This window comes from Melospiza georgiana, chromosome 1 (assembly GCF_028018845.1).
Source record: "Melospiza georgiana isolate bMelGeo1 chromosome 1, bMelGeo1.pri, whole genome shotgun sequence".
Classification (NCBI taxonomy): Eukaryota; Metazoa; Chordata; class Aves; order Passeriformes; family Passerellidae; genus Melospiza; species Melospiza georgiana.
In genome coordinates, this window is record NC_080430.1 from 150,797,099 (window position 1) to 150,820,787 (window position 23,689).

The 23,689-nt window shown below is 48.5% G+C and overlaps 2 protein-coding genes across 6 annotated transcripts in view; one reads left to right on the forward strand and one right to left on the reverse strand.

Moving 5' to 3' along the window:
• DENND3 (DENN domain containing 3) overlaps positions 1-4,215 on the forward strand; it is a 32,574-nt gene extending 28,359 nt beyond the window's left edge. Inside the window, exons 20-23 of one of the 2 annotated variants that reach the window (XM_058034502.1) lie at positions 56-192; positions 355-470; positions 586-723; positions 2,790-4,215. In XM_058034502.1, the coding sequence (XP_057890485.1) occupies positions 56-192; positions 355-470; positions 586-723; positions 2,790-2,990 (592 nt within the window). In that variant the 3' untranslated portion in view covers positions 2,991-4,215. The remainder of the gene's footprint in view (positions 1-55; positions 193-354; positions 471-585; positions 724-2,789) is intronic. The other variant, XM_058034511.1, reaches the window with a different exon arrangement.
• Positions 4,216-16,755: 12,540 nt separating this feature from the next.
• SLC45A4 (solute carrier family 45 member 4) overlaps positions 16,756-23,689 on the reverse strand; it is an 83,075-nt gene continuing 76,141 nt past the window's right edge. For all 4 annotated transcript variants that reach the window (XM_058021861.1, XM_058021860.1, XM_058021862.1 and 1 more), the window contains exons 5-8: positions 22,563-23,638; positions 22,366-22,465; positions 21,164-21,375; positions 16,756-20,326 (exon numbers count right to left, since the gene is read on the reverse strand). In XM_058021861.1, the coding sequence (XP_057877844.1) occupies positions 19,976-20,326; positions 21,164-21,375; positions 22,366-22,465; positions 22,563-23,638 (1,739 nt within the window). In that variant the 3' untranslated portion in view covers positions 16,756-19,975. The remainder of the gene's footprint in view (positions 20,327-21,163; positions 21,376-22,365; positions 22,466-22,562; positions 23,639-23,689) is intronic.

Genomic DNA, 23,689 nt, shown 5'->3' on the forward strand with positions numbered 1-23,689 from the left:
TTTCTTCTGAGCATGAATGCACACTATACTTCTTAATTTTTTTAATCTGTGCCAGCAGTGAAGCATATTCCAGCAGTTTAGATGGAATGGTGATTGCTTGGAACATCAGCACTCTCAAGGTGAACCGTGTCTGTCAGCTGCCCTGCCAAAATCTCACCTCCATGAAGCTTCACAGTGACCAACTGTGGTGCTGTAAGTCCCTTCCTCAAATTGTAATAATTACACAAATCATCTTCACATAAAGAAACCAGACAGTTGTTGGATGTCCCAATTTTTTTTGCTTTTTTCATCCATGTTTTGTAGAGATGGAAGAAGTGGGCACCTGTTACTAACTCTGTGTGTTTAATATTGAAGGTACCAGGAGTTGCATTCTTGTAGTGACAACTCAGGAGTTTCAACTGCAGATGAAAATCGAGCAGCACCTGAAGGATGTGTGTTTCTCTTTCCTTGGCTTCCAGCTCTTTCCAGAGGTATTGCACTTACTCTGACAGCTTAAAGGAGGCAGGGCCATGTGGCATTACAAGCCCTGCTTATTTTGATACATTTTCTGTCAGCAGTGCTTAAATGTATCTTTCTGTGCTTTAGAGAGATGAAGTGTGGGCCTCTTACTCGGGGAGTAGCGACTTGTACGTTTGGAACACCAAAGACCTTTCAAGTACACCTCAAAAGATTCATCTTCAGGATTGCTCTGAGATTACTTGTATGATAAGAGTTAAAAATCAGGTGAGAGACATCTGGGCTGTTTTTTGCCTCTTGTGCATTTCTGTACTGAAGTTTTGTTTGTTTGCAGCTGTCATTGCTTCCTCACTGGGTGGGTGCATAAGAACATGAGGTTTGGAATGTTGATTCCTCTTTGAAATCAGAGAAGCTAAAGATGCCTAACACAAATGGCTGTTGCAGGTGTACCCCAAAATGCATGGCAAGCAAAAGCCCTCATCAGTAGTTAAATGTCTGGTGACATTTATTAGCCATTGACATTTCCAGGGAACTGTAGAAATGGAAAGTTTAGGTCCTTTGATATTTTATCTCAGGGCTCCTTAGACTAAGCCTTGAAAAAAGGTTACCAGACAAACAACAAATGCCAATTAATTGGCCTGTTTTTGTAGATGACCTTTTCCTTGATTAGTTACCACATTCCTAATTCAGGATAGACCAAAGGAGCCAATGGATTCCTGCCTTGGCATCTTGTGTCCATGTCACTGTTGGCCTCTGTGTACCTGCTTTTCTGTGGTATCAGGAGCTGTGCAAGTGATTGTAGTTGTGTATCACGGGGGTCCATTCAAGGTTACTTTGCAAATACATAGCTAATGTATATCTGCTGGGAAAAAAACTTTTGGAATCCTTTTCTCAGATTTTCCCTCCTTCCTTCCTCAAAAATGATTTTTTTAATGGAATAGGGAAGTTTACTCTGTATTCAGCCTCTGGTTAGACTTTTGTACTAAAATGGAAAATCATTTTAGTATATTCTTCACCAAGGCAGAGATTGATATATTTAACCTCTGTTTCAAGGGAGTGAGAGGATTGTTTGGAACCCCCCAAGGCATTAATCTCTCTTTTGTTCTACTCAAGAACTTTGTTCCTTTTTCTTCTCTTAAGTAATTTATGAATAAATTAAACAATACTGAGCCCAGTAGTGACCCTTGGGTGCACCACTAGTGACAGGCTCCAAGCAGACCCTGTGCCACCACTCACACTCCTGTTCCCTCTACAGCAATGAGTTATGGAGAGGGAACTTGCAGCCTGGTAAAGGCTGACAACAACATTGGTAGGGCTGTCAGTCACAGGCTTTAATTTAAAAAAATCCATTGTTTTTCTTTAAAAAACTGGGAAGAAACCCAGCTGCATGCTGTGTCTATCTGAAATAGGATGTGTTCTGTCTGACACCTTGGCCTGTATCTTTTATTACCTGGTATTTGACCCAGTCTCTGTGGCTGTGATTTCATTTTGAACTTGCTGGTGCCACAGTTCCCTGGAGAGCAGCAGGTTCATGAGTTTCACTGCCAGCCCTGTACAGAGAAGTACTTTCTTCTCAGTGAAACAGAACAATTTCTAGTTCCTACATGTCCCTGACTTCCTTAATTTCAGGTGGAACAGGGGTTCTACATTCAGCTTATCTGCTCTTCTGTTAGCTCATAAACCTTTTGTAAAGGATCCTTAGCTGCCTTCTCTCCAACCTAAGGAGTCTTGGCTTTTCCATCTTCCCTGTGAGGGTGGTGAGGCCCTGGCACAGAATGCCCAGAGAAGCTGTGGCTGCCCCATCCCATTCATGGATGGAGCCCTGAGCAGCCTGGTCTCATGGAAACTGTCCCTGACCATGGCAGGGGATTGAAATGAGATCTTCAAAACCCCCTTCAACCCAAGCCATTTTCTGATCTTTGCTCATATGACCCCAGGACACAGCTGTTCCTTTCTCTTGGCAGTTTTAGTTGCTCTTCCCTGGATTTCCTCTGCTCTTGTAGTTTGGGCACACTGTGCCTTACACAGGGGTGAGGGAGAGCAGCCCCATTGCAGGCACAATCAGCAGCTGAACATTCCAGTGTGGGGCACAGGGGGTTTCCTGAACTTAGAGGAACAGAGGCAACCTCCAGGAGCCCTCAGCACATGCCACAACAGCTGAGGTGGCCAGAAGCAATGGTGGCCAAGCCCCTTATTTATACTGATAAGGAAATTTTCAGTGTTCCCCTTTTCCAGCCAAGCATGAGGGAACCTTCACTGTACCAGTGTGCCACATAAACCTCCTGGACTGAAATGTGAAATAGTGAAAATGTGGGTTTGTTTTGTTCCCCCAGCTGTGGGTTGGCAGCAGTGGGAAGCTGCAGGGCAAGAGCAAAGGGAAGATCTATGTGGTCAGTGCTGAGAGGAAGAGTGTGGACAAGGAGCTGGTCGGCCATGCTGACGCGGTGAAGGCGCTGTGCTCGGCCGAGGACAGGTACGTCCTCAGTGGCTCAGGGAGGGAAGAAGGGAAGATTGCCATCTGGAAGGCTGGATAGCCACACTGTTCCAGATGTTCTGCCTCCTCTGGGGAAAGGCAAAGACCTGGGACTGTGTTTACTTCAGCATTTTGCATCTACTTCAGCACCTGCCAGTGTTATTGTCTTGTATTTATTGGGCTTCCATCCCTGCGTTGTAGAAAATGGAAATGGAAGCAAATCTTCCCTCACACCTTGTCCTGCTCCTGCACATTTGGTAAAGGAACAGAAATGGGAGAAGACAGGACACTGTCCTTCAACTGGACATGAGGTGCTGGGGAGGGTTTGGGGTCACATTGGGAACCCCAGAGCCAGCTCAGTAATTCCATGGGAGCTCTCTCTCAGCAGTGCAAGGTTGATTAGAAAAGGATTTCATGATGCCTTTAGAAAACCAAGTGCACTTGGACTTGCAGAGTTGTCACTGTGATCATCTTTCTGAGCTCAGAGCTGTGGGTGGGCAGTGTCCTTAACCCTTGGGGGGATTTCTGGGGCTGTTGTTTAAAATGCAGGCACAAGCAGACTCTCCCCACAGCACTGAAAGCTCCTCCAGCTGAAACAATGTCTTTCCAATGAATATTTTATTTTTTTAAATGTATTTTTTCTTTGAAAGCAATGCACAGCACTCGGCATTTAGAACAGTTTGTGAAACTGATTTTTTTTTTTAACTGAAGCATTAATTTATTTAATTCCTGTATATATTATACTTGCTTTTGGAAGTACCTCTCAGTCTCTGTGCAGACCAACCTCTGCCCCTCCTCCCTTCAGTTCTTGTTCCTGCAATCAGAGGAACTGCTGTTATTTTGGGTAGAACGTGCTTTATTTTAAGTTCTGCACAGTCCTAAAACCTCTCCTCAAACCCTGGAGCAAGCACCAGGGGCTGCAGCCTGGAAGAGTCTCCAGAGCAGCATTCCCTGACTGGTGCCTGATGCACAGGGGTTTTTCACTGGTGACATTTATCTGCAGATAAATCTGTGCAGAATAGTTTTATCTGCATGAGTGCAGAGTGGAAAACAGTGTCTAAAAGACTGTAAATAGAAGGACAAAATGGGCTGCTACTTTTCTTAATAAATATAAACCAGTGTAGGGCTAAATAAAAGCATATAAACAACTGGAAAATATTATGACTAGAAATTTTATGGCTCTGTATATTTCTGCTGATAAAAGTTTTTATCATAGCATGGTAACAGAAATTTTCCTTTTTTTAAACTTTTATATCCATTTAAGAATATTAAACACTGTATTGATACTCTGGCCTTTGTTTTCCTTTGTTTGTTGATACCAAGAATATTGTTTTTAGCACTGACTTGCTCCTCTCTGTGTGCTGTAACAAATAATTGCCTGGGGTTTTCTCTCTGCATGTTCTCCTTTCTGAAACAGCTTCTGCTGTAACATGTCCCCTTTTGAGCCCCATATCTGTGACTTCCAGGTTCCTTCTTTCCTGCCCTGGCTTGGTTAGGCTGCTTGGGGTAATTACAGGAATTAAATACTGAATTTACTGAACATACAAGGGCTGTTAATGAACTTTCCCTGGCTGCAGAAATGAACCAGCTGTACCAACCTGCTGCCCACCTGTTGCTGTCTTTATTGATTTTCATTCCTGGCATACTTTTTAGACCTGCTTTTGTCTTTTTAGCTGGGTTTTAGGTGCTCACTGACCATCTCAGCTTTGCTCCAGGATTTCAGCTGTGGGAATGGACCTGCAGTCACAGCCCTGTGAGGTTCTGTTCAGTTTTCAGCAGAGTTTCAGGTACTTCCCGTGGGTCCCTTGGTGGTGGTGAGGCACCTCTGAGCTCCTCAGAGCTGCTCTTTTCCCCTGTGCCAGTGAGACCCTGGCCAGGTGTAGGTGCCTCTGTGAGTCACTGTGTCCCAGAGAAGGGACAAAGGGAGCAGGAGCTGCCCCTGGCAGGGAAGGGAGGCTGTGAGTGACTGGGCTGAGCACTCCCCATCCCTCCCTGGCCCTGAGGCTGTGCTGCTGTTGGGCTTGGTCAGCTTCTTTCTGAAACTCTGAGGCCAGCTGGTGCTGCCATCCCCTTCCCTTCTCTCTCAGGGAAATGTTGCAGCTTCTTGGAAACCTCAAGGTTAATGTTTGTTCAGCTCCTTTTTGCTGTTGTTCTTTTTTTTCCTGGTTTCCCAACCTGAAACACCTGAGAGGAGCAGAGAGACCTGCCAGGAGCCCACAGTGCTCTTGGTCCTATGATCCAGTTTTTGGAGGCACTGTGTAGAGCAGGAAGTTGGACTCAATGATCCATATAGGTCACTTCCAAATGGAGCTGTTCTGTGATTCTTTGATCAAACCAAGGGATGGCAGTGTCTGCTTCCAGAAATAACCCAGCTGTGGAGATGGGAGCTGCTTGGAAATCCAGGCTGTTGTGTGCTGGCTGTCATCTCCCCAGTAAGGGAGGAAGCAGCCCCTTCCTCTGCCTCCCAGCCTGTGCTCACAGCCTGCTGGGGGCTTTCATGGGACCAGGCCCCATTTTCCTCCTGGGGGCTTTCATGGGACCAGGCCCCATTTCCCTTCAGTGCCAGCTGAGTCCTTTTGGAGGCAAATGGAACTAAACCCCATCTTCACCCCCTGATTGCATTCCTTACCTGTGTGCATCCTTTTCTTCTGCCACTGTAACCTGCAGGATTCCTCCTGGCATCTTGCTTCCCTCTCCATGGTGAGTTCTCTGGTGTTTTGGCACAGGTGCCCTGCTCTCAGAGGCAGTGGGTGACCCTGTGCCACCCCAGCTGTCAGGACAGGGACACTGCTGCACAAAAGTACAGAATGCCACCCTTGTCACCAGGATTTGGGCCACTGTTCTGCTAAAAATTGTCTCTGTCCCCAGTGAGCTCTGTGTGCAGTGAGGGTTCCACAGCCAGGCTGACACTGCTGCAGGGTCTGCAAATGCACGAGGTTTCACCTGGGGATGGACATGGGGACGTGGGGACAATGTGCCACCCCTGCCCCCCAGGATGGGAAACACCCCAGCTGCTGCAGAGCCTGGAGAATGCAGGGACTGTCCCCTCTGGGGCAGACTGGGCTGGGGGAGGTACAACACTGGTTTTTGGTTGTTCTTGGTCCAGACTGGGAAGTTGAGGCAGTGCTGTAGCAGCTCCTCTCCAGGCTGTTCTGAGCCACTCCAAGGCCACTGTGGGTTATTCTGTAATAAACAACAGCTCGGGGGCTGACCCAGATCCACTGTGCTCACCCCCAGCACAGCACACTGCAGCCAGCCCAGGCCCAGCCCCCTGCTCCAGCACCCTGTGATCCTTCTCTTGGACAAGGATCAGAGTCCCAGGGCCAGGGATGAGTCACAACCCCTGAGCAGAGCAGGGGGATCACCCTAAAGGAACAACAGATTGCAAGAGTTTCTGCTTCTTGTCCCTCTTTCCAGGCCTCATCCTGCCATGGTGCTGGAAGGGTCAAGGTTTCCCCTCCTCCTATACATGGCACAGGGCCCCTTCACTTGTCAGTGTGCCAGGACAAGACAGGGATGCAGGAAATTCCCTTGCACCTAATCCCCCCTCACTTTGGGCTCTCCAGGTACAGGTGCCCCTCAAGGTGAGGCAGAGTAGAACCAGGAGGGGAGGCAAGTAGCTACTAGGAAGTAACTCAGCTCTATTCCACCCAAACCCAGCACAGCCCCTCTCTGGCTGCCCTGCAGGTGTCTGGAGAGGCTCCTGCACCAGTGAGGAAGGTCCCCATTCTCCTCTCTGTACTGGTGAAAAAGCAACTGCATAGGCTGTACCTGATGTACAGTCTGTTTTGTTTAAAGTTTTCACATCTTCCTTAAACTAATTCCAGGGTAAAGTGTATGGATGAGCTTTATTTGGCCAAAAGGGGAATTAGTGCAGTTGCCAGTGCTCACTTAGCATATGAGAGGTGCATTGGTGGCTGCATTCCCCAGTGTTTTTAATGCCAAGGGTGAAAACACCAGGTTGGGTTAGGGTGCCACTGTGCTGAAGGGTAGGAAGGTGATGTGGACAGGCTGGATGGATGGTGCAAGGCCAGCAGGGTGAGGTTCAAGAAGAGCAAGGCCTGGGTTCTGCCCGTGTGTCCCAAGAAGCCCCTGCAGTGCCCCAGGCTGGGGCAGAGTGGCTGCAAATCTGCCCAGCAGGAAAGGACTTGGGGTACTGCCGGAGAGTGGCCAAACCTGAGCCGGTGTGTGCCCAGCTGGGCAGGGACGCTGTGGTCTCCTGGCCTTCTGTGTCAGCACCAGTGTGGCCAGCAGGACATGGCAGTGACTGTCCCTCTGTGCTGGGCACTGGGGAGGCCACAGCTCAAGTGCTGTGAGCAGATGTGTGGCCCTGTTGAGATGGGATTAGTGAGAGATGACTCTGCCCAAATTAAGTGCCAACAAGACCATCTATCAAAGTGAACAACAGAGATTTATTTCACTGTAAATGTGGGGTACAGAGATAGAAAGGGCCAGGAAAGAGGAGGGTGAGAAGGAAAGAGGGGGTGTGGGAACTCAGCACTACATTCCTGATGTGCAGAGTCACCGAGACAACCCTTGGGGGGTTCAGAGGTCCTGGAACGTTGCCAGAAGTGTTTGGTGGTTAGACTTTGATCCTGCACAGGACGTAACAGCTGTATGAGGATGGGAGGATCACACGGGGATAGATTAATTATAGTGTGAAACACAGGTTTTGGAATTTCGGTACAGGGGGGTTTTTAAGGGACAAGATGGAGGAATTAGGGCGTGTCCTGTCCTTATTCTTCTTCTTCTTGTCATCCATCTTCAGTGGTGATGGTGGCACTTTGAGATTGGTTCTTACTGAATGTGCACTTGTCAATAAGGGTGAAAGGTATTGGGGGGAAAAGGTAAATATCTTATATGTAGTTTTTGGTATAAAGATAAGTGACCGCCCCGAGGGAGGTCAGTGTGCTCATGGCTGGCTTGCTGTGTGGACCTCTGTCGGGCCGGGAGAAAAAATTGTAGATAAGAATTAATAAACAACACTGAAGACCGAAAAACCTGAAGACTCCTTTCGTCCTTTGGAGCGCGGGCTGCCCCAAGGCCATCCCGAGCCTTTCCAGGCCATTTCAACAGCCGAGGAACAGGACAAGGAGGAAGTTTAGGGTGGTTGGGGTGGGGAATAGAGGGTTGGACTGGGGAGATCTGGGGTGGAATGGGGAAAATTTGGGGTGTTGAGGCATGGGGAAGAGTAGGGCTGGGGTGAGGTGAAGAAGAGATTAAACAGACAGCAGTCCGAGAGGCTGGGCTCCAGTAGCATCCCCTTGGTCTTCCCTCACCCTGTGTTTCTCTGCACTGGAGTCCCGATGGTGCCTCTAGAGATGAGGATGCTGGGTCTTTCTTTCAGGGTTAACACCTCTCTCCAGTCCTTGTCGCAGGTATGCAGGGAGGCATTTGTTATGTGAAGAGAGAATGTGTTTGCCTTTACTTACCTGCAATGCTGAGGCCCAAGGAGCATTTCTCAGCTCCAAATCCAGGCTGGGGCAGGGCAGGGATGCCCCCTGAAAATGCAGCCCGGGCCTACATTCAGCTCCTCAGGGATTCTACAATGCAGTGCTGTCATCCTTCCTCAGCCGGCTCTCCCAGACCAGGCTGCCTTGCTGGTGCCATGGGCTGAGGGGCTGGGGCCGGCAGCAGGACCTACCTTTGGCAAATGGTTGCCTTGGCCTCCATCCATCCATCCATCCATCCATCCATCCATCCATCCATCCATCCATCCATCCATCCATCCATCCACCCATCCATCCATCCATCCATCCATCCATCCATCCATCCATCCATCCATCCATCCATCCATCCATCCACCCATCCACCCATCCATCCATCCATCCATCCATCCACCCATCCATCCATCCATGCATCCCGCCCTTTCATCTCCCTAGAGCCGTTCCCTCTGGGACCTGCCGCTGCCCCTGGGAGCTGGGTGTCCCCAGGGTGAGCCATGGCATCTTTGGCCACCGTCCTGCTGCTGGCCCCGGGCTCACTCCTGCGGCTGCCCCCTGAGGCAGCTGAAGGAGAAAAGGCGGCGCAGAGACCGCCCGGCCGTCTTGGCCATGGAGCGCCATGGCCGTGGGGCCGGGGGCTGCGGGACGGCTGCGCTGCCAGCGGGGCAAGCAGGAACGCGGCGTGCCAGGGGCTGGGCAGGCACCGGGCAAGCTCCTGCCGGAAGCTCATCGCCACATTTGGAATGAAATACCAATAGTGCCGGATGGATTGTGCCTGGGCTCATCTGGCCCTTGCCGCTTGACCAAAGGTGGCAACTGTGGTGGTTTCACCTCAGAGACACCTTTGGCTTAGCTGGATGCTGCAGCTGGGCACTTGGGACAAGTCTAGGCGTGCAGGAGCTCAGGTTTACCTCTGGTGGAGAGGCTTCAAGGCGAGGTGAAGGAGAAGGAGTCGGTTCTGCTGGAGGGTTTCAGTCCAGAACTTTATTCCTGGCACACAGCCTCTGAATGCAGCAGCAGCTCCAACAGGACGGAAGAACCCCGTGGTTGCCGGGTCTTTTAACCCCAGGGGGAGGGAGAGGAAGGGGTAGGGATCCCACCAACCAGGTAAAGGGGGGAAGTCTCAGGGGACAAATGACACCTGGATGGCCCAATGTCCCCAGGACTTCTGAACTTCCCCAGTCACACAACATCCTTGCTGGAATGCCGAGATTGACGGACAGCACTAAGCAGGGAGCAAGGCCCTGGGGAAGGGAGGGGTTATTGGCACACCTGGGGAAAGAACCGGGGTACTGAGCCGGGCTGTTACATCACACCACAACATCCATGGGACTTTTCCTGGGGAGGGGCGGCCTGGGCACGCCCAGCCTCCATGCCTGCTGGCCTGGCCTTGTCTGTGGCATTGGCAGGCGAGGGGCAACCCACAAACCCCTCTGGCCTGGGGAGAGGCTCGCTGTGCCCCCTGCCATAGGGATCGCTGTCTGGAGAAGAAGTTTCTGGCTCTTCGTCTTCTTCTGGTGTGAAAGACAACGAGCTCTCTGCCTCGCTGTCCCCCTCTCCTGCCCAGGCTCTGCCATGGAGCTTTCCTGCCTCCCGCTTTGCCAGGAGCTCCTTTAGAAGAGCATCACAGGATGGCTCATTGCCAGGGTCAGAGTGCCCATGTGCCAGCCGGTCAGGAGGTGTCATCTCTGGGTTGTTTTCTGTCTCTGCTGAGTCTTTGGTCACTCCTGAAATGCTGTGCAGCCCCTGGGAGCCAGCAGCAAGTCCCGGGGTGACACTTGATGTGTCCCTGAGGACACATCCTTCTTTGTTATGCCGTGGGAGAAACAAGGCACTCTCTGACTCTCTGTCCCGCTGTCCTGCTGCTTCTCTGACCAGGAACTCTTTTTGCTCCCAGTTTTTGAGGAGCTCCTTGACAGGAGTATCACAGGTCAGAGAGTCACCAGAGACAGGGCACAGCTCGGCCAACAGCTGGTCGAGAGACACAAACTCTGAGTACTTTGGTGTCCCTCCTGTGACATCTCTGGAAACACAGGATGTTCTGTGCCTTTCTGAATGGCCTGCAGCTGGCTCCAGGATGGGGCTTGGTGGATCCCCGAGGATGCTCCTGGATGTCATGGGACTTTTTTTGTTGTACAGGGAGAAGGTAGCTCTAAACATCTCTGCATTAACTTTGTCTTCCAACCTGCCCAGCTCCTCCCTCTTTTTATGCAAACGATTCACCAAAGCCGCCTCATCCTTTGGGCACAGCCGCTTGTGCCACGCGGTTTGCTTGGCAGGCCACCAAATCCCCTGTGCCTCCTGGTGGGCGTTTACCCTCCTGGAGGCTCTTAGGGTGGACCTGTTCCCCTGCATATACGGGCCCAGGCCTGTGAACAGATCTCTGTAGATGTTGCCCCCATGCCCTGTCCCAGAGTGCCCCAGGTGCTTCCAAGCCAGCTGGGCCACAGTGCAGAGTGGCACACCAAGCGTGGCTTGCACTGGTGGCAGCATTGCTGCTGGCCCAAGCCGTTGGTAGAGCAGGGGCTGCTCCTGCTGGGGCTGGCCATGGGCATTCTCCTCCTGCTGCTTCCACATCTTCAGGGTTTTGTGCCAGACACTGGCCCGGATCACCAAGGTGAGCTGCTGTGTCCTGAGGAGCTGCTGCCTCCAGAGAAGCTGCTGTCCTGGGAGTGGCCACTGCAGGGTATTTATAGCCCCAAGGGCCATGACATGGACCCGTGTCACAATGGTCTCAGGGCATGATGTCACCACGGGTCACAAAGGCCAGGTTGTCATGGCCACCCGTGGCCCCAGTGGCCTGGTGGTTTCCATGCTGATGTCCCTGGTCACAAAGGCCTTGTTTAGGCCATTGCCCCTCAATTTGCTGACACTTGTTCTTCCCTCATCAACCTGCAGCTCTCTCTTGTCCCACCTTGTGTGTTCTTCCCCTAAACATCCCCAAAGAAGCCCCGTGCTGTGCCAAAGTGCCATTCCCACCCAGCCCCCCACGTGTCCCTGCCCTGATCCCAGGTAGAAAGGTCATCACAACAGCAAAAACCTGTTTGAATTTCATCTGGCCATTACCTTCAAAGAGAACAAAAGGTCTTTGTTAAAGAAGATTAGGAACACAGGAGCACCAAGGAAAATCACCCTTCTTTAATCGATGTGGGGATGAGGGGAATATGGTCACAAGGAACGAGGAAAGGCTCAGGCATGGAATGCTTTCTTTGCCTCAGCCTTCAACAGTCAGATGGGTTACCCTGAGGACAAGCAGTCCCCTGAGCTGGCACACAGGGACAGGGAGCAGAGCAGACCCCCTGCAATCCCAGAGGAAGTCATCAGTGACCTGTGCAGCCACTCAGACACTGCCAAGTGTGGGGGCCTGGCCCAGAGTCCCTCAGGGTTGCTGAGGGAGCCCATGGAAGAGCCTCTCTCCCATCCTTCATTGTCATCATTCCCTGCCAGCTGGGGAGGTCCCAGTTGCCTGGAGGCAGTGTGACATCCATGCCCAAGAAGGGCCACAGGGAGGCTGTGGGGAACTGCAGGCCTGTCAGCCTGACCTCGAGGCCTAGCAAGGTTCTGGAGCAGATCACGGTGAGGGGGGATCACAGGGCCCAGAGAGGGCAGCTGAGGGATCAGGCCTAGGGAGTTTGGGTTTAGGAAAGGCAGGTGCTGCCTGAGCGGCCTGATGTCCCTTGGGCCATGGATGACCCGCATCAGGCCTGAGAGAAAAGTGAGGCATGGAGTCTCCCTGGACTTGAGCAAAGCCTTTGACTCCATCTCCCACAGCAGAGTCCTGGAAAAGCCATCAGCCCAGGGCTTGTGCAGGGGCACTCTTGGCTGAGTTAAAACTGTCAGGTTGGCCGGGAACAGAGAGTGGTGGGGAATGGTGTCACATGCAGTGTTGTCTGGTGTAAGATTGATCTCGGGGCCTTCGAGGGTCTGATTCAGCCAGCTCTGGACCCCTGGGCCCTCTGAATCTCACAAGGACAAAGGTAAAAGATGGGAGGGGCTCTTTCTCCTCGGAAGGAACGTCCTACGTTTATTACAGAACCACTCCAAGAAGTCCAGGAGAGAGAAAAGGGATCGATTGTGTGATGGTGGGAGATTTTAAACCCAGGGAAGGGGGGTGGAGGAAAGGAGCCACCGCCAATGGGATACAAGTGAGTGGTGGGAGTGGTGAGGGGAGGAGTAACCTGGGGAGAGACCACCACCACAGGGGCTTTGGGGGAGAAACGGAACAAACCATGTGAAACAAACATGCTATTCAGTGCAAAATACCAAACCCAGTGCAAAACACCAGCTAAATAACCTATTTAGTGCAATACAACAGTCTGGTCACTAGTGGTGTCCCCTGGGCCCAGTCCTGTTCCGTGTCTGTCCTGTGGATGTGGACAAGGTCATAGAGGGAACCCTCAGCAGTAAAATTGTGATGACAACAAGGTGGATGGGAGTGTTGATGTGCTGGAGAGTTGCAGTGCTACAGGCTGGGTGGGTGCTGTGAGAGCAGTGGGGTGAGGTTCAAGCAGAGCAAGGGTTCTGCCCTTGTGTCCCAAGAAGCCCCTGCAGTGCCCCAGGCTGGGGCAGAGTGGCTGCAAATCTGCCCAGCAGGAAAGGCCCTGGAGATGCTGGCTGACAGGGGCCAAACCTGAGCTGGGGTGGGCCAAGTGGGCAAGGGGGAGGATGGCATCCTGGGCTTCTGTGTCAGCACTGGTGTGGCCAGCAGGACCAGGGGGTGACTGTCCCTCTGTGCTGGGCACTGGGGAGGCCACACCTTGAGTGTTGTTTCTATTGTTTGCCCCTTATGTCAAGACAGACATTGCACTGCTGAAGCGTGTCTGGGGACAGGAAATGGCACTGGGAAAGCTCTGGAGCACGAGCCTGGTGAGGAGGAGCTGAGGGATTGTGGGCTCTCAGTCTGGAGGAAAGGAGGCTCAGGCAAGACTCTGTCACAACTCCCTGACAGGAGGTTGTAGCCCGGTGGGTGTTGGCCTCCTCCTGAGGCACAAGCATACAATCACAGAATCACCTATGTTGGAAAAGACCTTGGATGTCATCAAGTCCATCCTATGAACAAGACAAGCTGAAATAGCCTCAATTAGCACCAGGGGAAGTTTAGTTTGAGTATTAGGAAGAATTTCTTCATGGAAAGGGTTTCCAAGCACTGAGAGGGGTGCCCAGGGAGATGGTGGAGTCACTTTTCCTCAAGTTGTTTAAGGAAAAACTGGATGTGACGCTCAGCACTCTGGTCTACTTAACAAAGGTGGTGATTGGTCATAGGCTGGACTCAATCTTGAAGGTATTTTCCAGTGTAATCAATTCTGTGATGATTCTATGAAAAATGAACCAAGGCCCGCTGATATTTGTTCTGAGGAATTTCCTTTAGGAAGAATCACAGATGAAATCTGTCAAGGGAACTAGAAACCAAATGGGACAAGTGAGCTCTTCACTGCAAGTTTACCTATCAGCTGCTGTTTGTGATCTGGCTCCAGCTTTCCCCTCTTGTTGTCAGTAGTCCCAGAGGTTGATGAGTTTGGATATGAACTGATTATTTGGGAGCTGCTTGTGGCTATTAAATCATAGACTCAGAGGTGACTGGGGAGACCCTCAGCTCTTCAATGATGGCATGAGTGGTGATGGATTCTGTGTGACAGCCACCACCCTTTGTCAGAGCAGAGCCTGGAGCTGGGGACACACACCTGCCCCGGGGATCCCCATCTTGCTCCACCTGTGCTGTCCCCTGGGTTACACCTGAACCCTGGCAAGGTGAGTTCAGAACCATCTCTGAATTGCAACACCTGCACTCTGGCCAGGCAATGTTTGGCTGTAGCATTTTTGGAAATACTCTGAAGCTCTGGGGTGCGGGTGAGTGTTATTTGCCTTGCACAGCTCAGGACCAGGTGTCCCTCTGCTCACCTTCCCTACAAACACCACAGGGACACGAGCCACCAACTCTTACTGAAATGTTTATTAAGATCGAACTTCGGAACAACAGATTGGAACACAATGTCTCGTGGAGTAGAATATTTCTAAACTGATTTTTTTCTTTTCTATGCATAAATGAAAAAAAAATCAAGATTATACAAAAAAGAACAGAAAGTGCAGAACACAATAAAACAGTTCTCATGCAACAATTTTTTTAACCTTTAAACAGAAAATAAGCTCAACAGTGTAGAAATAAAAATCATACATACATTATGCCATCTACGCACTCAAACATTCATCTGTGACATCACTTTTCTTTATCCCTTTTTCCTCATAAAACAACATTATGTGTTTAACACATGCTTATAAACATTGCTAAACTCAGCAAGAGCTATTATAGTGCCCCAACTTAATAAGTTGATAAAAAAGTAGTTGTCATATGGCCAGTTCACAAAGGAACTAAATATTCTCTTTTTTCTTTTTTTTTTCTTTTTTTAAATTTTTTCCCCACTATGAGATGCCTATATGCAGCTTTCTAGTAATACGAGGCATTTAAAATAAGCTGGTCATTTGGCTACTTCAAGGGCTTAGTGTTCATGTTACATCAGGCAAAACAAATTCACATTGGGAACTGCCAATTTGTTGAGAGAAAAGTCTGGATTTTGGGGTAATTTATTACAATTTGGCTGTTGCTAAGGACTGAGTAGGTACACAGTAAATAAGGTGACACTAAGTTTGATTAAATGCTCCCAGAGCTTCACCCCAAACTTCCAAATTTAAGAATAAAAGTGCTAGAACAGGTCAAATTGAACCATGCTCTGCATTTTCCTTAAAATTTTAGCAGGTTGCAAGGGCATCAAAAGCCCTTTAATTACAGCAGATTCTCTCTTTTGGTGAGGGATGTGTTTGTCCCTCCTGGGCACCCCTGGTACTCCCAGGGGTGAGGGAAGATGAGGTGGAAATTCAGGTGAAGCTGCTTGGGCTGAAGAACCAAACCAAACTGGTTTTCCAGGAGGTGATTTTAATTTAAAGACAGGAAAACCTGGAACACCTTAATGAGCAGATCACTGGGTGTGAGTGCCATGCCAGGAAAAGGAATTGAGCCTTTTTTTGTTTTCTAAGGCAGTTTCTGAACTGCTGAGCCTCAAATTCAAACCCCAGTTGGTGTTTGAGCTGCTGCAGCTCCTTTGGATGCAACATGACAAAGAGAAAAGCTTTGGGTAGCTCCATTTTTCCAAATGACCATTTTGTGACGTGCTTTACAAACGTTCAGCTTTGTCATTTAAGGAAGGAAAACAGCTAAAGAACTCTCTGGAACCATAAAGTTTCTGCAAAGAAAAATAAAATTTGGTATTTCTTCCACACAGTCATCCATAACATTTCTGTGCAATATTTGGTGTCCATTACATTTATTTGGCCTATTCAAAGGAAACGAGGACAAAACAGCTGCAAAGAAAACCAACTCCTCTTTCACCACAGACACTTCAGATGCTGAAGCTGCTACATGTGCTTGGAATATCATGCAGGAGTTCATTTGTTCATTTCAATAGGATACATAGTTATAGCTGAGCTTGTCTTGCATCAGACTAGGATGAGGGAAACCTGGAAGAACTCAGTTGAAAACATTGTGGAGAACAGTGACAGCGACACACAACCCTCAAAGGTATTTTGGCCCGAGCAGTGTGTCTGGAAATGTCCAAACACAGAGGTACAGACACACACACATCCCTAAAACCCCCAAATCTCAGCACCTGCTCCTGTGCTTCCCTCCTGCCCAGATGTCCCAGCTCTCCCAGAACAGTGTGACCCTCTCTGCCTTTACTCATAGATGTGACCTCAGCCTGCATGGCTGTGAGATCTGGCAGCCAGGAAAATCCTGCTTTTCATGGTGGATGCTGGAGGAAGCCAAGCTGATCCTGGACCACGTTCTTAATGATGGAAACCAGGTTTTAATGAGGTACCTGGCAAAAAGCACCGTGGTTCTGCTGTCAGTCCAAGTGCTGGGGGTTCAGATGAGGTGGGAGAGGGATAAGAAGGACTCAGTCCTTGCCTATGAGGAAAACCTCACGCAGCCTGTTCCATCCTGGGGTCTGAGTGCCAGCATTGGCATTGATGTGCTGGGAATATTTCAGAGCCTAGAAAAAGGCTCCAAATGAAAGGGGAAAGGACACTGTGTGTTTCAAGAGCACAAACCTCCACTGGATTTACTGGCCTCCTCCCTCCTGATGATGAACAACCCCCATCTTTCCACAGCTACTCACAGCCAGCACCAGCAAAACACCATATTTGTGTTATTAAAAACCTATTTAGGCAATAAATCTCTATGAAAGTCAACCAACCAGCAGGAAGAGAAATTAAGAGAAACTTAGAAATTATTGCTTCTGGAGTCTGAAATTGCTGTCCACAAACAGCACAGATCTCACTGGACTGGAATAACCCAACAGGGCCAAACCCACACTGCACCTTTCTAGGTAAAGCTCCTCTGGTCTCACATGAAACATCTTGAAATGTGCAGCTGATCAACCCCAGCAGTGCCTCTGCATACAGCACTGCAGCAGAACATGTTAAAATTGTTTATAGTATTGAACAACACAGAATTGAACTCCTAAACCTTAGTCCTACTACACTGATGGTCCTTCAACTAGACAGGAATACAAACAAAACAAAGGATGTTAGTTGTCACCAGGAATAATGAAAAAAGCCACCTAAAACTTCTCTTTCCACAAGCTCTGCAACAAACACATGAAACTGTACTACTTTAATTATGGCCAAAAGAAAACATCATTTCTGTATGAAAAGATAAGGTCAGGGACACATGACGAAATAAATCATTGCCCACTCCACACTGAGCAGTGCTGGGGCTAAAAGATGACTTTCATATCCAAGGAAAAGCCCCTGGGACACCTCACTGGGTGAAGCCAGCATGGGGGTTTGCCAGGCTGACCCAAGGACAGGAGGAGATGCTTTGGCTGGGGCTCCCCACATTAATTCTTCTGGCAACACTACAAAAAACTTCAGCACATTTACAATGAATAATTATTTCCTTTGCCTTTACCAGGGAGTGAAATCAGCTTCCTGCTGTGGCAATGTGCATATTCCTGTGCTATGAGCCCCATAAAAAACTCTCAAACACAGATTTTAACATCCAGTTCTTAGAAATGAAGCCACGCCAAATGCTGTCTGTGACAAAACTGGCCCTGCCCTGCCTTTGCTTGAAGCCTCTGGGTTCCAAATGAAAGGTCCTTCCTCTGTCCTTGCCCTTCCCTGGCTGAGAAGGCTCCATAAACATGGGTGAGCTCACTCCTAAAATGGTTTCATGTTCCCTCTGTGGCATCTGAAGTCAGAGGGAGCTTCAGCCTCTCCACCCTCTCTGCAGCTGCTTGGTCAGTGTGACGGTGCAGTGAAAGAGATCTTGGCTTACAAAGTGCAATGTGGACTAATGGAGATTTGATCCATGCTGGTCCATGGAACCCTAGGGAAAAAGGTAAGGCTGGCACCAGTCAGAAGATGCAGGATTTTAAATCGTTGAAGAACCTTTCCAGCAGTAGGGATTAAAATAAGGAATACTTGACAGCGGTTATTTAACCAAAAGCAGAATCTTCAAGGAGCTTCAAAACTAAAATATTAAAGCCACTTTAAAATGTGTAACTCAGCATGTAACTTACATGAATGCCAGTTCTAGGGTGAAACACAACACTTGTCTCTCACACATGAACATCACCAGAATATATTAAATGTAACTGAGATGATCAAATTCACGGCAGAATTTCTCACAACTGCTTTCTTCAGTAAGGTCTCACACTCTTCAGTAGTATTGCTCCCCTAGCTGAACACAGTTCACAGTACATGTTCTACATAAAAAATATTCACCATAGAAGAAGAAAGACTTCCTCAAGACACTTGGAAAAACAAACACAACCTCAAGTCCTGTGTGATTACATGTACTTCAGTGCTCTGTGATGTCACCAGCCTGAAAACATCATCACCCTTGACAGCAGAGGCCATAGGCATTGACTGGAAGCCTTCAGAGAAACCCACAGATGCCACCTACAAATACACCCAAACATCCATTTCTCAAAAACATTGACAATTCAAGTAATTCATTAAAAACTGCTTTTCATATTGAAATATAGCTTCTTTGTCTGAATGCCTGGATTGCAGCATGATTGACACAGGCATTTGCAAGTCTTGGAGGAGGAGGAGTTTGAGGCAGCAGGAATCTCACACCGTGCTGTGTTTGCCTGTCCAGCACACGGTTTGAGGCAGCCTGGGGGGCCCAAGCCAAAATGAATCAACAGCATCACAAACGTGTCTTACAAATGACAATCGGAAGTTTGTGAATCACAAGTTTTGAAAGTTCCTTTAAATGGGTGCTGGATAATGATCCAAACCTATTTTAAGCCAAGTTAGCATAACTCTTTGAACCTCTTTCCAGAAAAGTATCTTTGCACTGCAGCTGTGTCCTGACTCACAGAAGGGGACATGGAGGATGTGCTGACAACATTGGTACGGCAGCTCAGAAGAGCTCTGGCCTACAATTCCTCCAACACAGGGACTGGAACAGCAACATTTGAATTTTAAGGCCTAAAAACTGTTTCTGACACAGATTTTTATACACCCAGACTATGCCATAAAGTGACAGAGGTAGGCCTTGGGTTCTCCTTGTTGTACTGACCCCGTGCCTTTACCTTGGCTGCTGCATTCCCAGCCAGGAGGTTAAAGGATTGTAAAAAGTGCAATTAATCAATGACTTCCTTTCCCTATGGAAGAGAATCCGCACGCCCCCTTCCACAAAGCTGCCCTCAGAGATGCCCTTTCTCCATGGCAGCTTCATCCAGAGATGATCAGGTTTAAATGCTGAGAAAACCCCCGAGTTCACCAGCATGTGAAACTCTCAGCTAAAAATTGTCACAGCGTATTCCAACGACATTCATTAAATGCAGCACTTGTGATAAAGAAACCTGTGAGTGCTGGTCACCTCTCCCAGCTGCTGCTCCTTCCACCTACAGCTGACATTCAGCACCCAGTGTCACCCTCTCCTGACAAGCAGCAGATTTGGGAGAGGTTGTGAATAGTATGACTAAAAGAATTCACGGCAGTTTCTTAGAAACCGCAGTAATTGCTTTTGTTTTTCCTTGAAAATAATTGCAAATAAAAGGAGTCTGCAGTAATTGCACTAAGAAAAACATGAAGTCTAAAATTAACGTAGCTGTCAGACCAGTAACATCATGCTTGTGAAAAAAATCGATTGATGTCTAAGCATAGTGAAATCTGAAATGTTCAGACAAAAAAATGGCAAGAGACTATAGGTCGAGATAGCTTCCATTTTCTGTTAGTTTAAAAACAGCTGAAAACTTAATTTTTCTAACTGCTAATTGTATACACTGTGAGTCTCATGCAGATTAATAAAACTTATTTGAAATCTAAATGTATTCTTAATAAAAAAGTGTTCAGAAATGACATTTCTAAGTTGTAGAGAAAGCAATTAGCATCAGAGCGACCTGCTCAAACCTAGAGGAAGGACTACAGAATTTCATTTACAATTTTGCATGAAACTGCCTTTTCTTCTGCAAATTTTAGCTACAAGTAGTGAAGGTCCTAATTTGCTTTCCTGGAAAAAAAAAAAACCCACAACAAAAGTTCTTGATCCTGCACCTGCACTCCTTGGAATGTGGGTGAGCAAGCGTCGGCGGCCTCACACGGCTGACTCGCCCTCCGGCTCCGCCGCCGCGGCTCCTTTGCGCGTCAGCTTCAGCACCGTCGGCTTCTCCGCACCCTCGGCCGCCTCGGCAGGACCCAGGCCCTTGGGCTCTTCCTTTGGCTCTTCGTTGACTTCGGGGTAAATCACCAAGAAAGTCGCTGTCAAAAACCCCAGGAAGGATCCCACGGAAGCCACCATGGGGATGACTCTGACCGTGCCAACCATGTCCACCACGCCGCCGAGTGCGGAGGCCACCAGGATCTGGGAGATGTAAACCTGACACGACAGGATGGCGCAGTCGATGCCAAACCCTCGCTTGGAGTTCCCAGGGCTGTGGTGAATGTACTGCAAGAAGATAAGAAAGGTAGTAGGAGGTAAAACAATGGATGAAAGCAATACTTAAACACCAGAACTTTCCTCGAATTTCTCAGCCCCATGGTCAATTTCACATCATCTTTGTGCAGCACCATGACACAACTCCAGAGCCTCCTTATCTGCTCATCAACAGCCTCCTCAGGACCCTGCAGCACGAGGCAGATATTGACAGGGTCACTGCTAGCTCACATCAGCTCCAAGATTAGGTTTTGTAAAAACAACTTTCCATGAAACATTTGTTGTTACATGAAACATTAATTCTATTATTATAACAAGGAATCCTCCTCCCAAGCGCAATTCAGGAACTCCTAATAAAAGTTCCTCCTGTAGTTTGTAATCCAAATGGAACAGTGGAATGACACTGTTGGGAAGTAAAACAATCCTTGTTTCCAGCAGAATTGTTTTGCTTTATGCATCCCCAAAATTACAGCTGTATTTCCAGACTCACTTCAAAATCTAAGACTGTGAAAAACCTGAGTAACACTACCATACCACATCAAGACAGGAGTAACAACTAGATATATAGCAAATATTCACTCCAATAATAATTTAATTTGTCTTCATCTGCCATATGCACCCAGATTGTTTTATACCTCAGCATTGGAAAAAGCAATTGTGACCCCCTCTGAGCCAACTCAATGCCAAGACTATCTGATTTCAGCACCAGCTCCTGCTATTCTTTGGCACACATCCCAGCCAAGCAGGTATCTTCAATAATGGGACTTAACAAATCTATTTTGCCACCATGATCCTAAGAGAAACATGAATCCCCTTGATTCACATACATACTCCAAATATTCCACATACCTGTTTTATCTCATGGTATTGTCCCAGAAGCGCGTAGGGGCAGTAGGATATGCTCATGGAGACAATTCCCATCGTGCTGATCATTATCATGGTGACGTACACGTTGGGGAACATGGCCATCACTGCAGTGCCAAGGGAAAAGCCCAGCGTGCCCAGGATGTAGATCACTTTTATGCTAAGGTCATAGTTGTCCAAGTATTTCTGCAACAAGGCTGCAGAGATAAAGAATAAATCAGGAATCATGGAATGGTTTGAGTTGAAAGGGGCCTTAAAGACCATCCAGTTGCAACCACTCCTGCCGTGGGCAGGGATACCTTCCACTATCCCAAGTTGCTCCGAGCCTCATCCAACCAGGCCCTGAACACTTTCAGGGATGGGGCAGCCACAGCTTTCTGGGCAACCTGTGCCAGAGCCTCACCACCCTCACAGGGAAGAATTTTTTCCCAGTATCCAATCTAAACCTACTTTCAGTTTGAAGCCATTTCCCCTTAAATATCAGTTTACTCACTAAAATTTTAGGGGATTGATGTGGCCATGGCAGCCCTATATCCTGTTTAGGGGATGGATGCTCGTATTTGGGCTGTCTGACCGGCACAGCCCAGGTCTCATTGGGAACAGGATGTGTTCCTGCTTCAGAAAGAGCCAGTCCCCACAGTACTGAGCTGAGCAGACATGGCCTGCTGTGTGCTGCAAAAGGCAGAATTTAACTTTGGCAAAAACTCTCAATTTCAGAGTCTATTGGAAGTGCAAATTATCTGCAGAATGACTTTCAGAAATACATATTTATAATTTTGATTTAAAAACAGTCTTTGCAAGAACCCTCTTGCATATGCTTAAATCTACCAAGCCTGAGTTTAGTTTCCTGAAGGCTTGTTAAATGCCACTGAATATCCTTTGATTTCATTTTGTGCTTTATGCCACTTAACCATCTGTTCATATTTCCACCTCTACATTTGGAGGAACTTTTTAATATTGATTCTTAAAGAAGCCCTTCCCCTTATGACCACAAGACATGCTTTTCTAAAATATCCTTTACCTTAAACAATGAGGTGGATACCAACTGAAGCAACACTATTTCAGGAGGGCAAGGAGTTGCATGATCTTTGTGGGTCTCTTTTAACTCAGAATATTCCATGATTCACTTTTACCTTAAAAATATATGCATGAGGTGCATTCCACTGTGTGACTGCACAGTCTCTTACCTGAACAAACAGCAGCAGTAGCAGCATAAATCACCAGCCCCCAGCATCCCATCTGAACCCCAGCATTGTAGGCGTGCAGCTCAGTCGAGTTTGAAGGGGCCTGCAACAAACACAGACACCAACACCACTTTGTTGTACTGAGCACATCTCAGAAATGAGGGACTCTGAGCAGGTCTGCCCATGGGAACGGCTCCTACCTTGGGGTCACCCTGGAAGATGACCTGTCCCATGAAATCCGTATAGAACACAGCTTCGGCAATGATTGAAAACCAGGTCAGGAGGTGGCAGACGCACAGCCTCAGCAGCTCCTTGGGCATCTTCAGCATGGAGAGCCACAAGAGCCTGACGGTGGTCTCGGTCTCGCCCTCCTCGCTCTCCGTGTCGCCGCTGGAGTTGGTGGTGCCGCTCTGGTTGCGGTGCCGGCAGCGCTGCCGCTGCCGTTTCTGCATGTCGTAGATGTCGTTCATGCTGCGCGAGGACTTGATGAGCACGATGGCGTTGGCGCGGCGGAAGCGGTACCGGTGGGAGCCGATCTTGCCGTAGTACGAGAAGGTGTAGGAGGGCTGCCGGTAGAACATGTGCCGGCGCCGCCGCATCGAGTTGGAAGTGCTGGATTGCTTCATGCCTATTCTGGCGTGGCCGTTGAGGAACTCCTTTGGTAGGGAGCCATTGATGTTTGGGACTTTATCTTCATTTAAACGATTATCAAGCAACATTTCCTCCTCCTTCTCGTTCTCCCTGAGGAAAGCAGACAGGTGGTTGAGCTTGGACTTCATGATCTCCTGGCTCGTGTTGTGGGGAGTGTTTGGATATGAAGCATCCTGAAAAATGGAGGGTTCTATGTCATGCAGGAAAAGCAGCTCCGATTCAATTTCCAATGTGGCATCAGGCATGTGCAGAACTGAGTCGCTCTTGCTTCTCACAATGTTCACCTCAAGGAACTCCATATTGAGGTCATGCTCCGACTGAACCTCATCATGGAACATGGAAGCTCCATAGGGCTCTTCCTCACTAATTACATTCAGCCGATTCAGCGGGGGGAGACTGCCACTGAATTTGGCACTGGAAAGTGTGTCTCCTTCATCATCAATCCTGTCCTGCTGAGGGTTATATTGCTCTTCTTCAATGCTGAAAAGGTGGAGAGCAACGGAGACAGAGAAAATAATGGCTGCAAAGAAAAAAAGGACTTGCTCTTGAGATTTAAAAATGCTACCCAAGAAGGTCTGTGTCCAGTCCAACCCTCCTAACATATAACCAATTGCTCCTCCAAGACCTGTGGAACAGAAAAAAGCAAGAAGTGAGCTCAAGAATAATCAATTCAGCC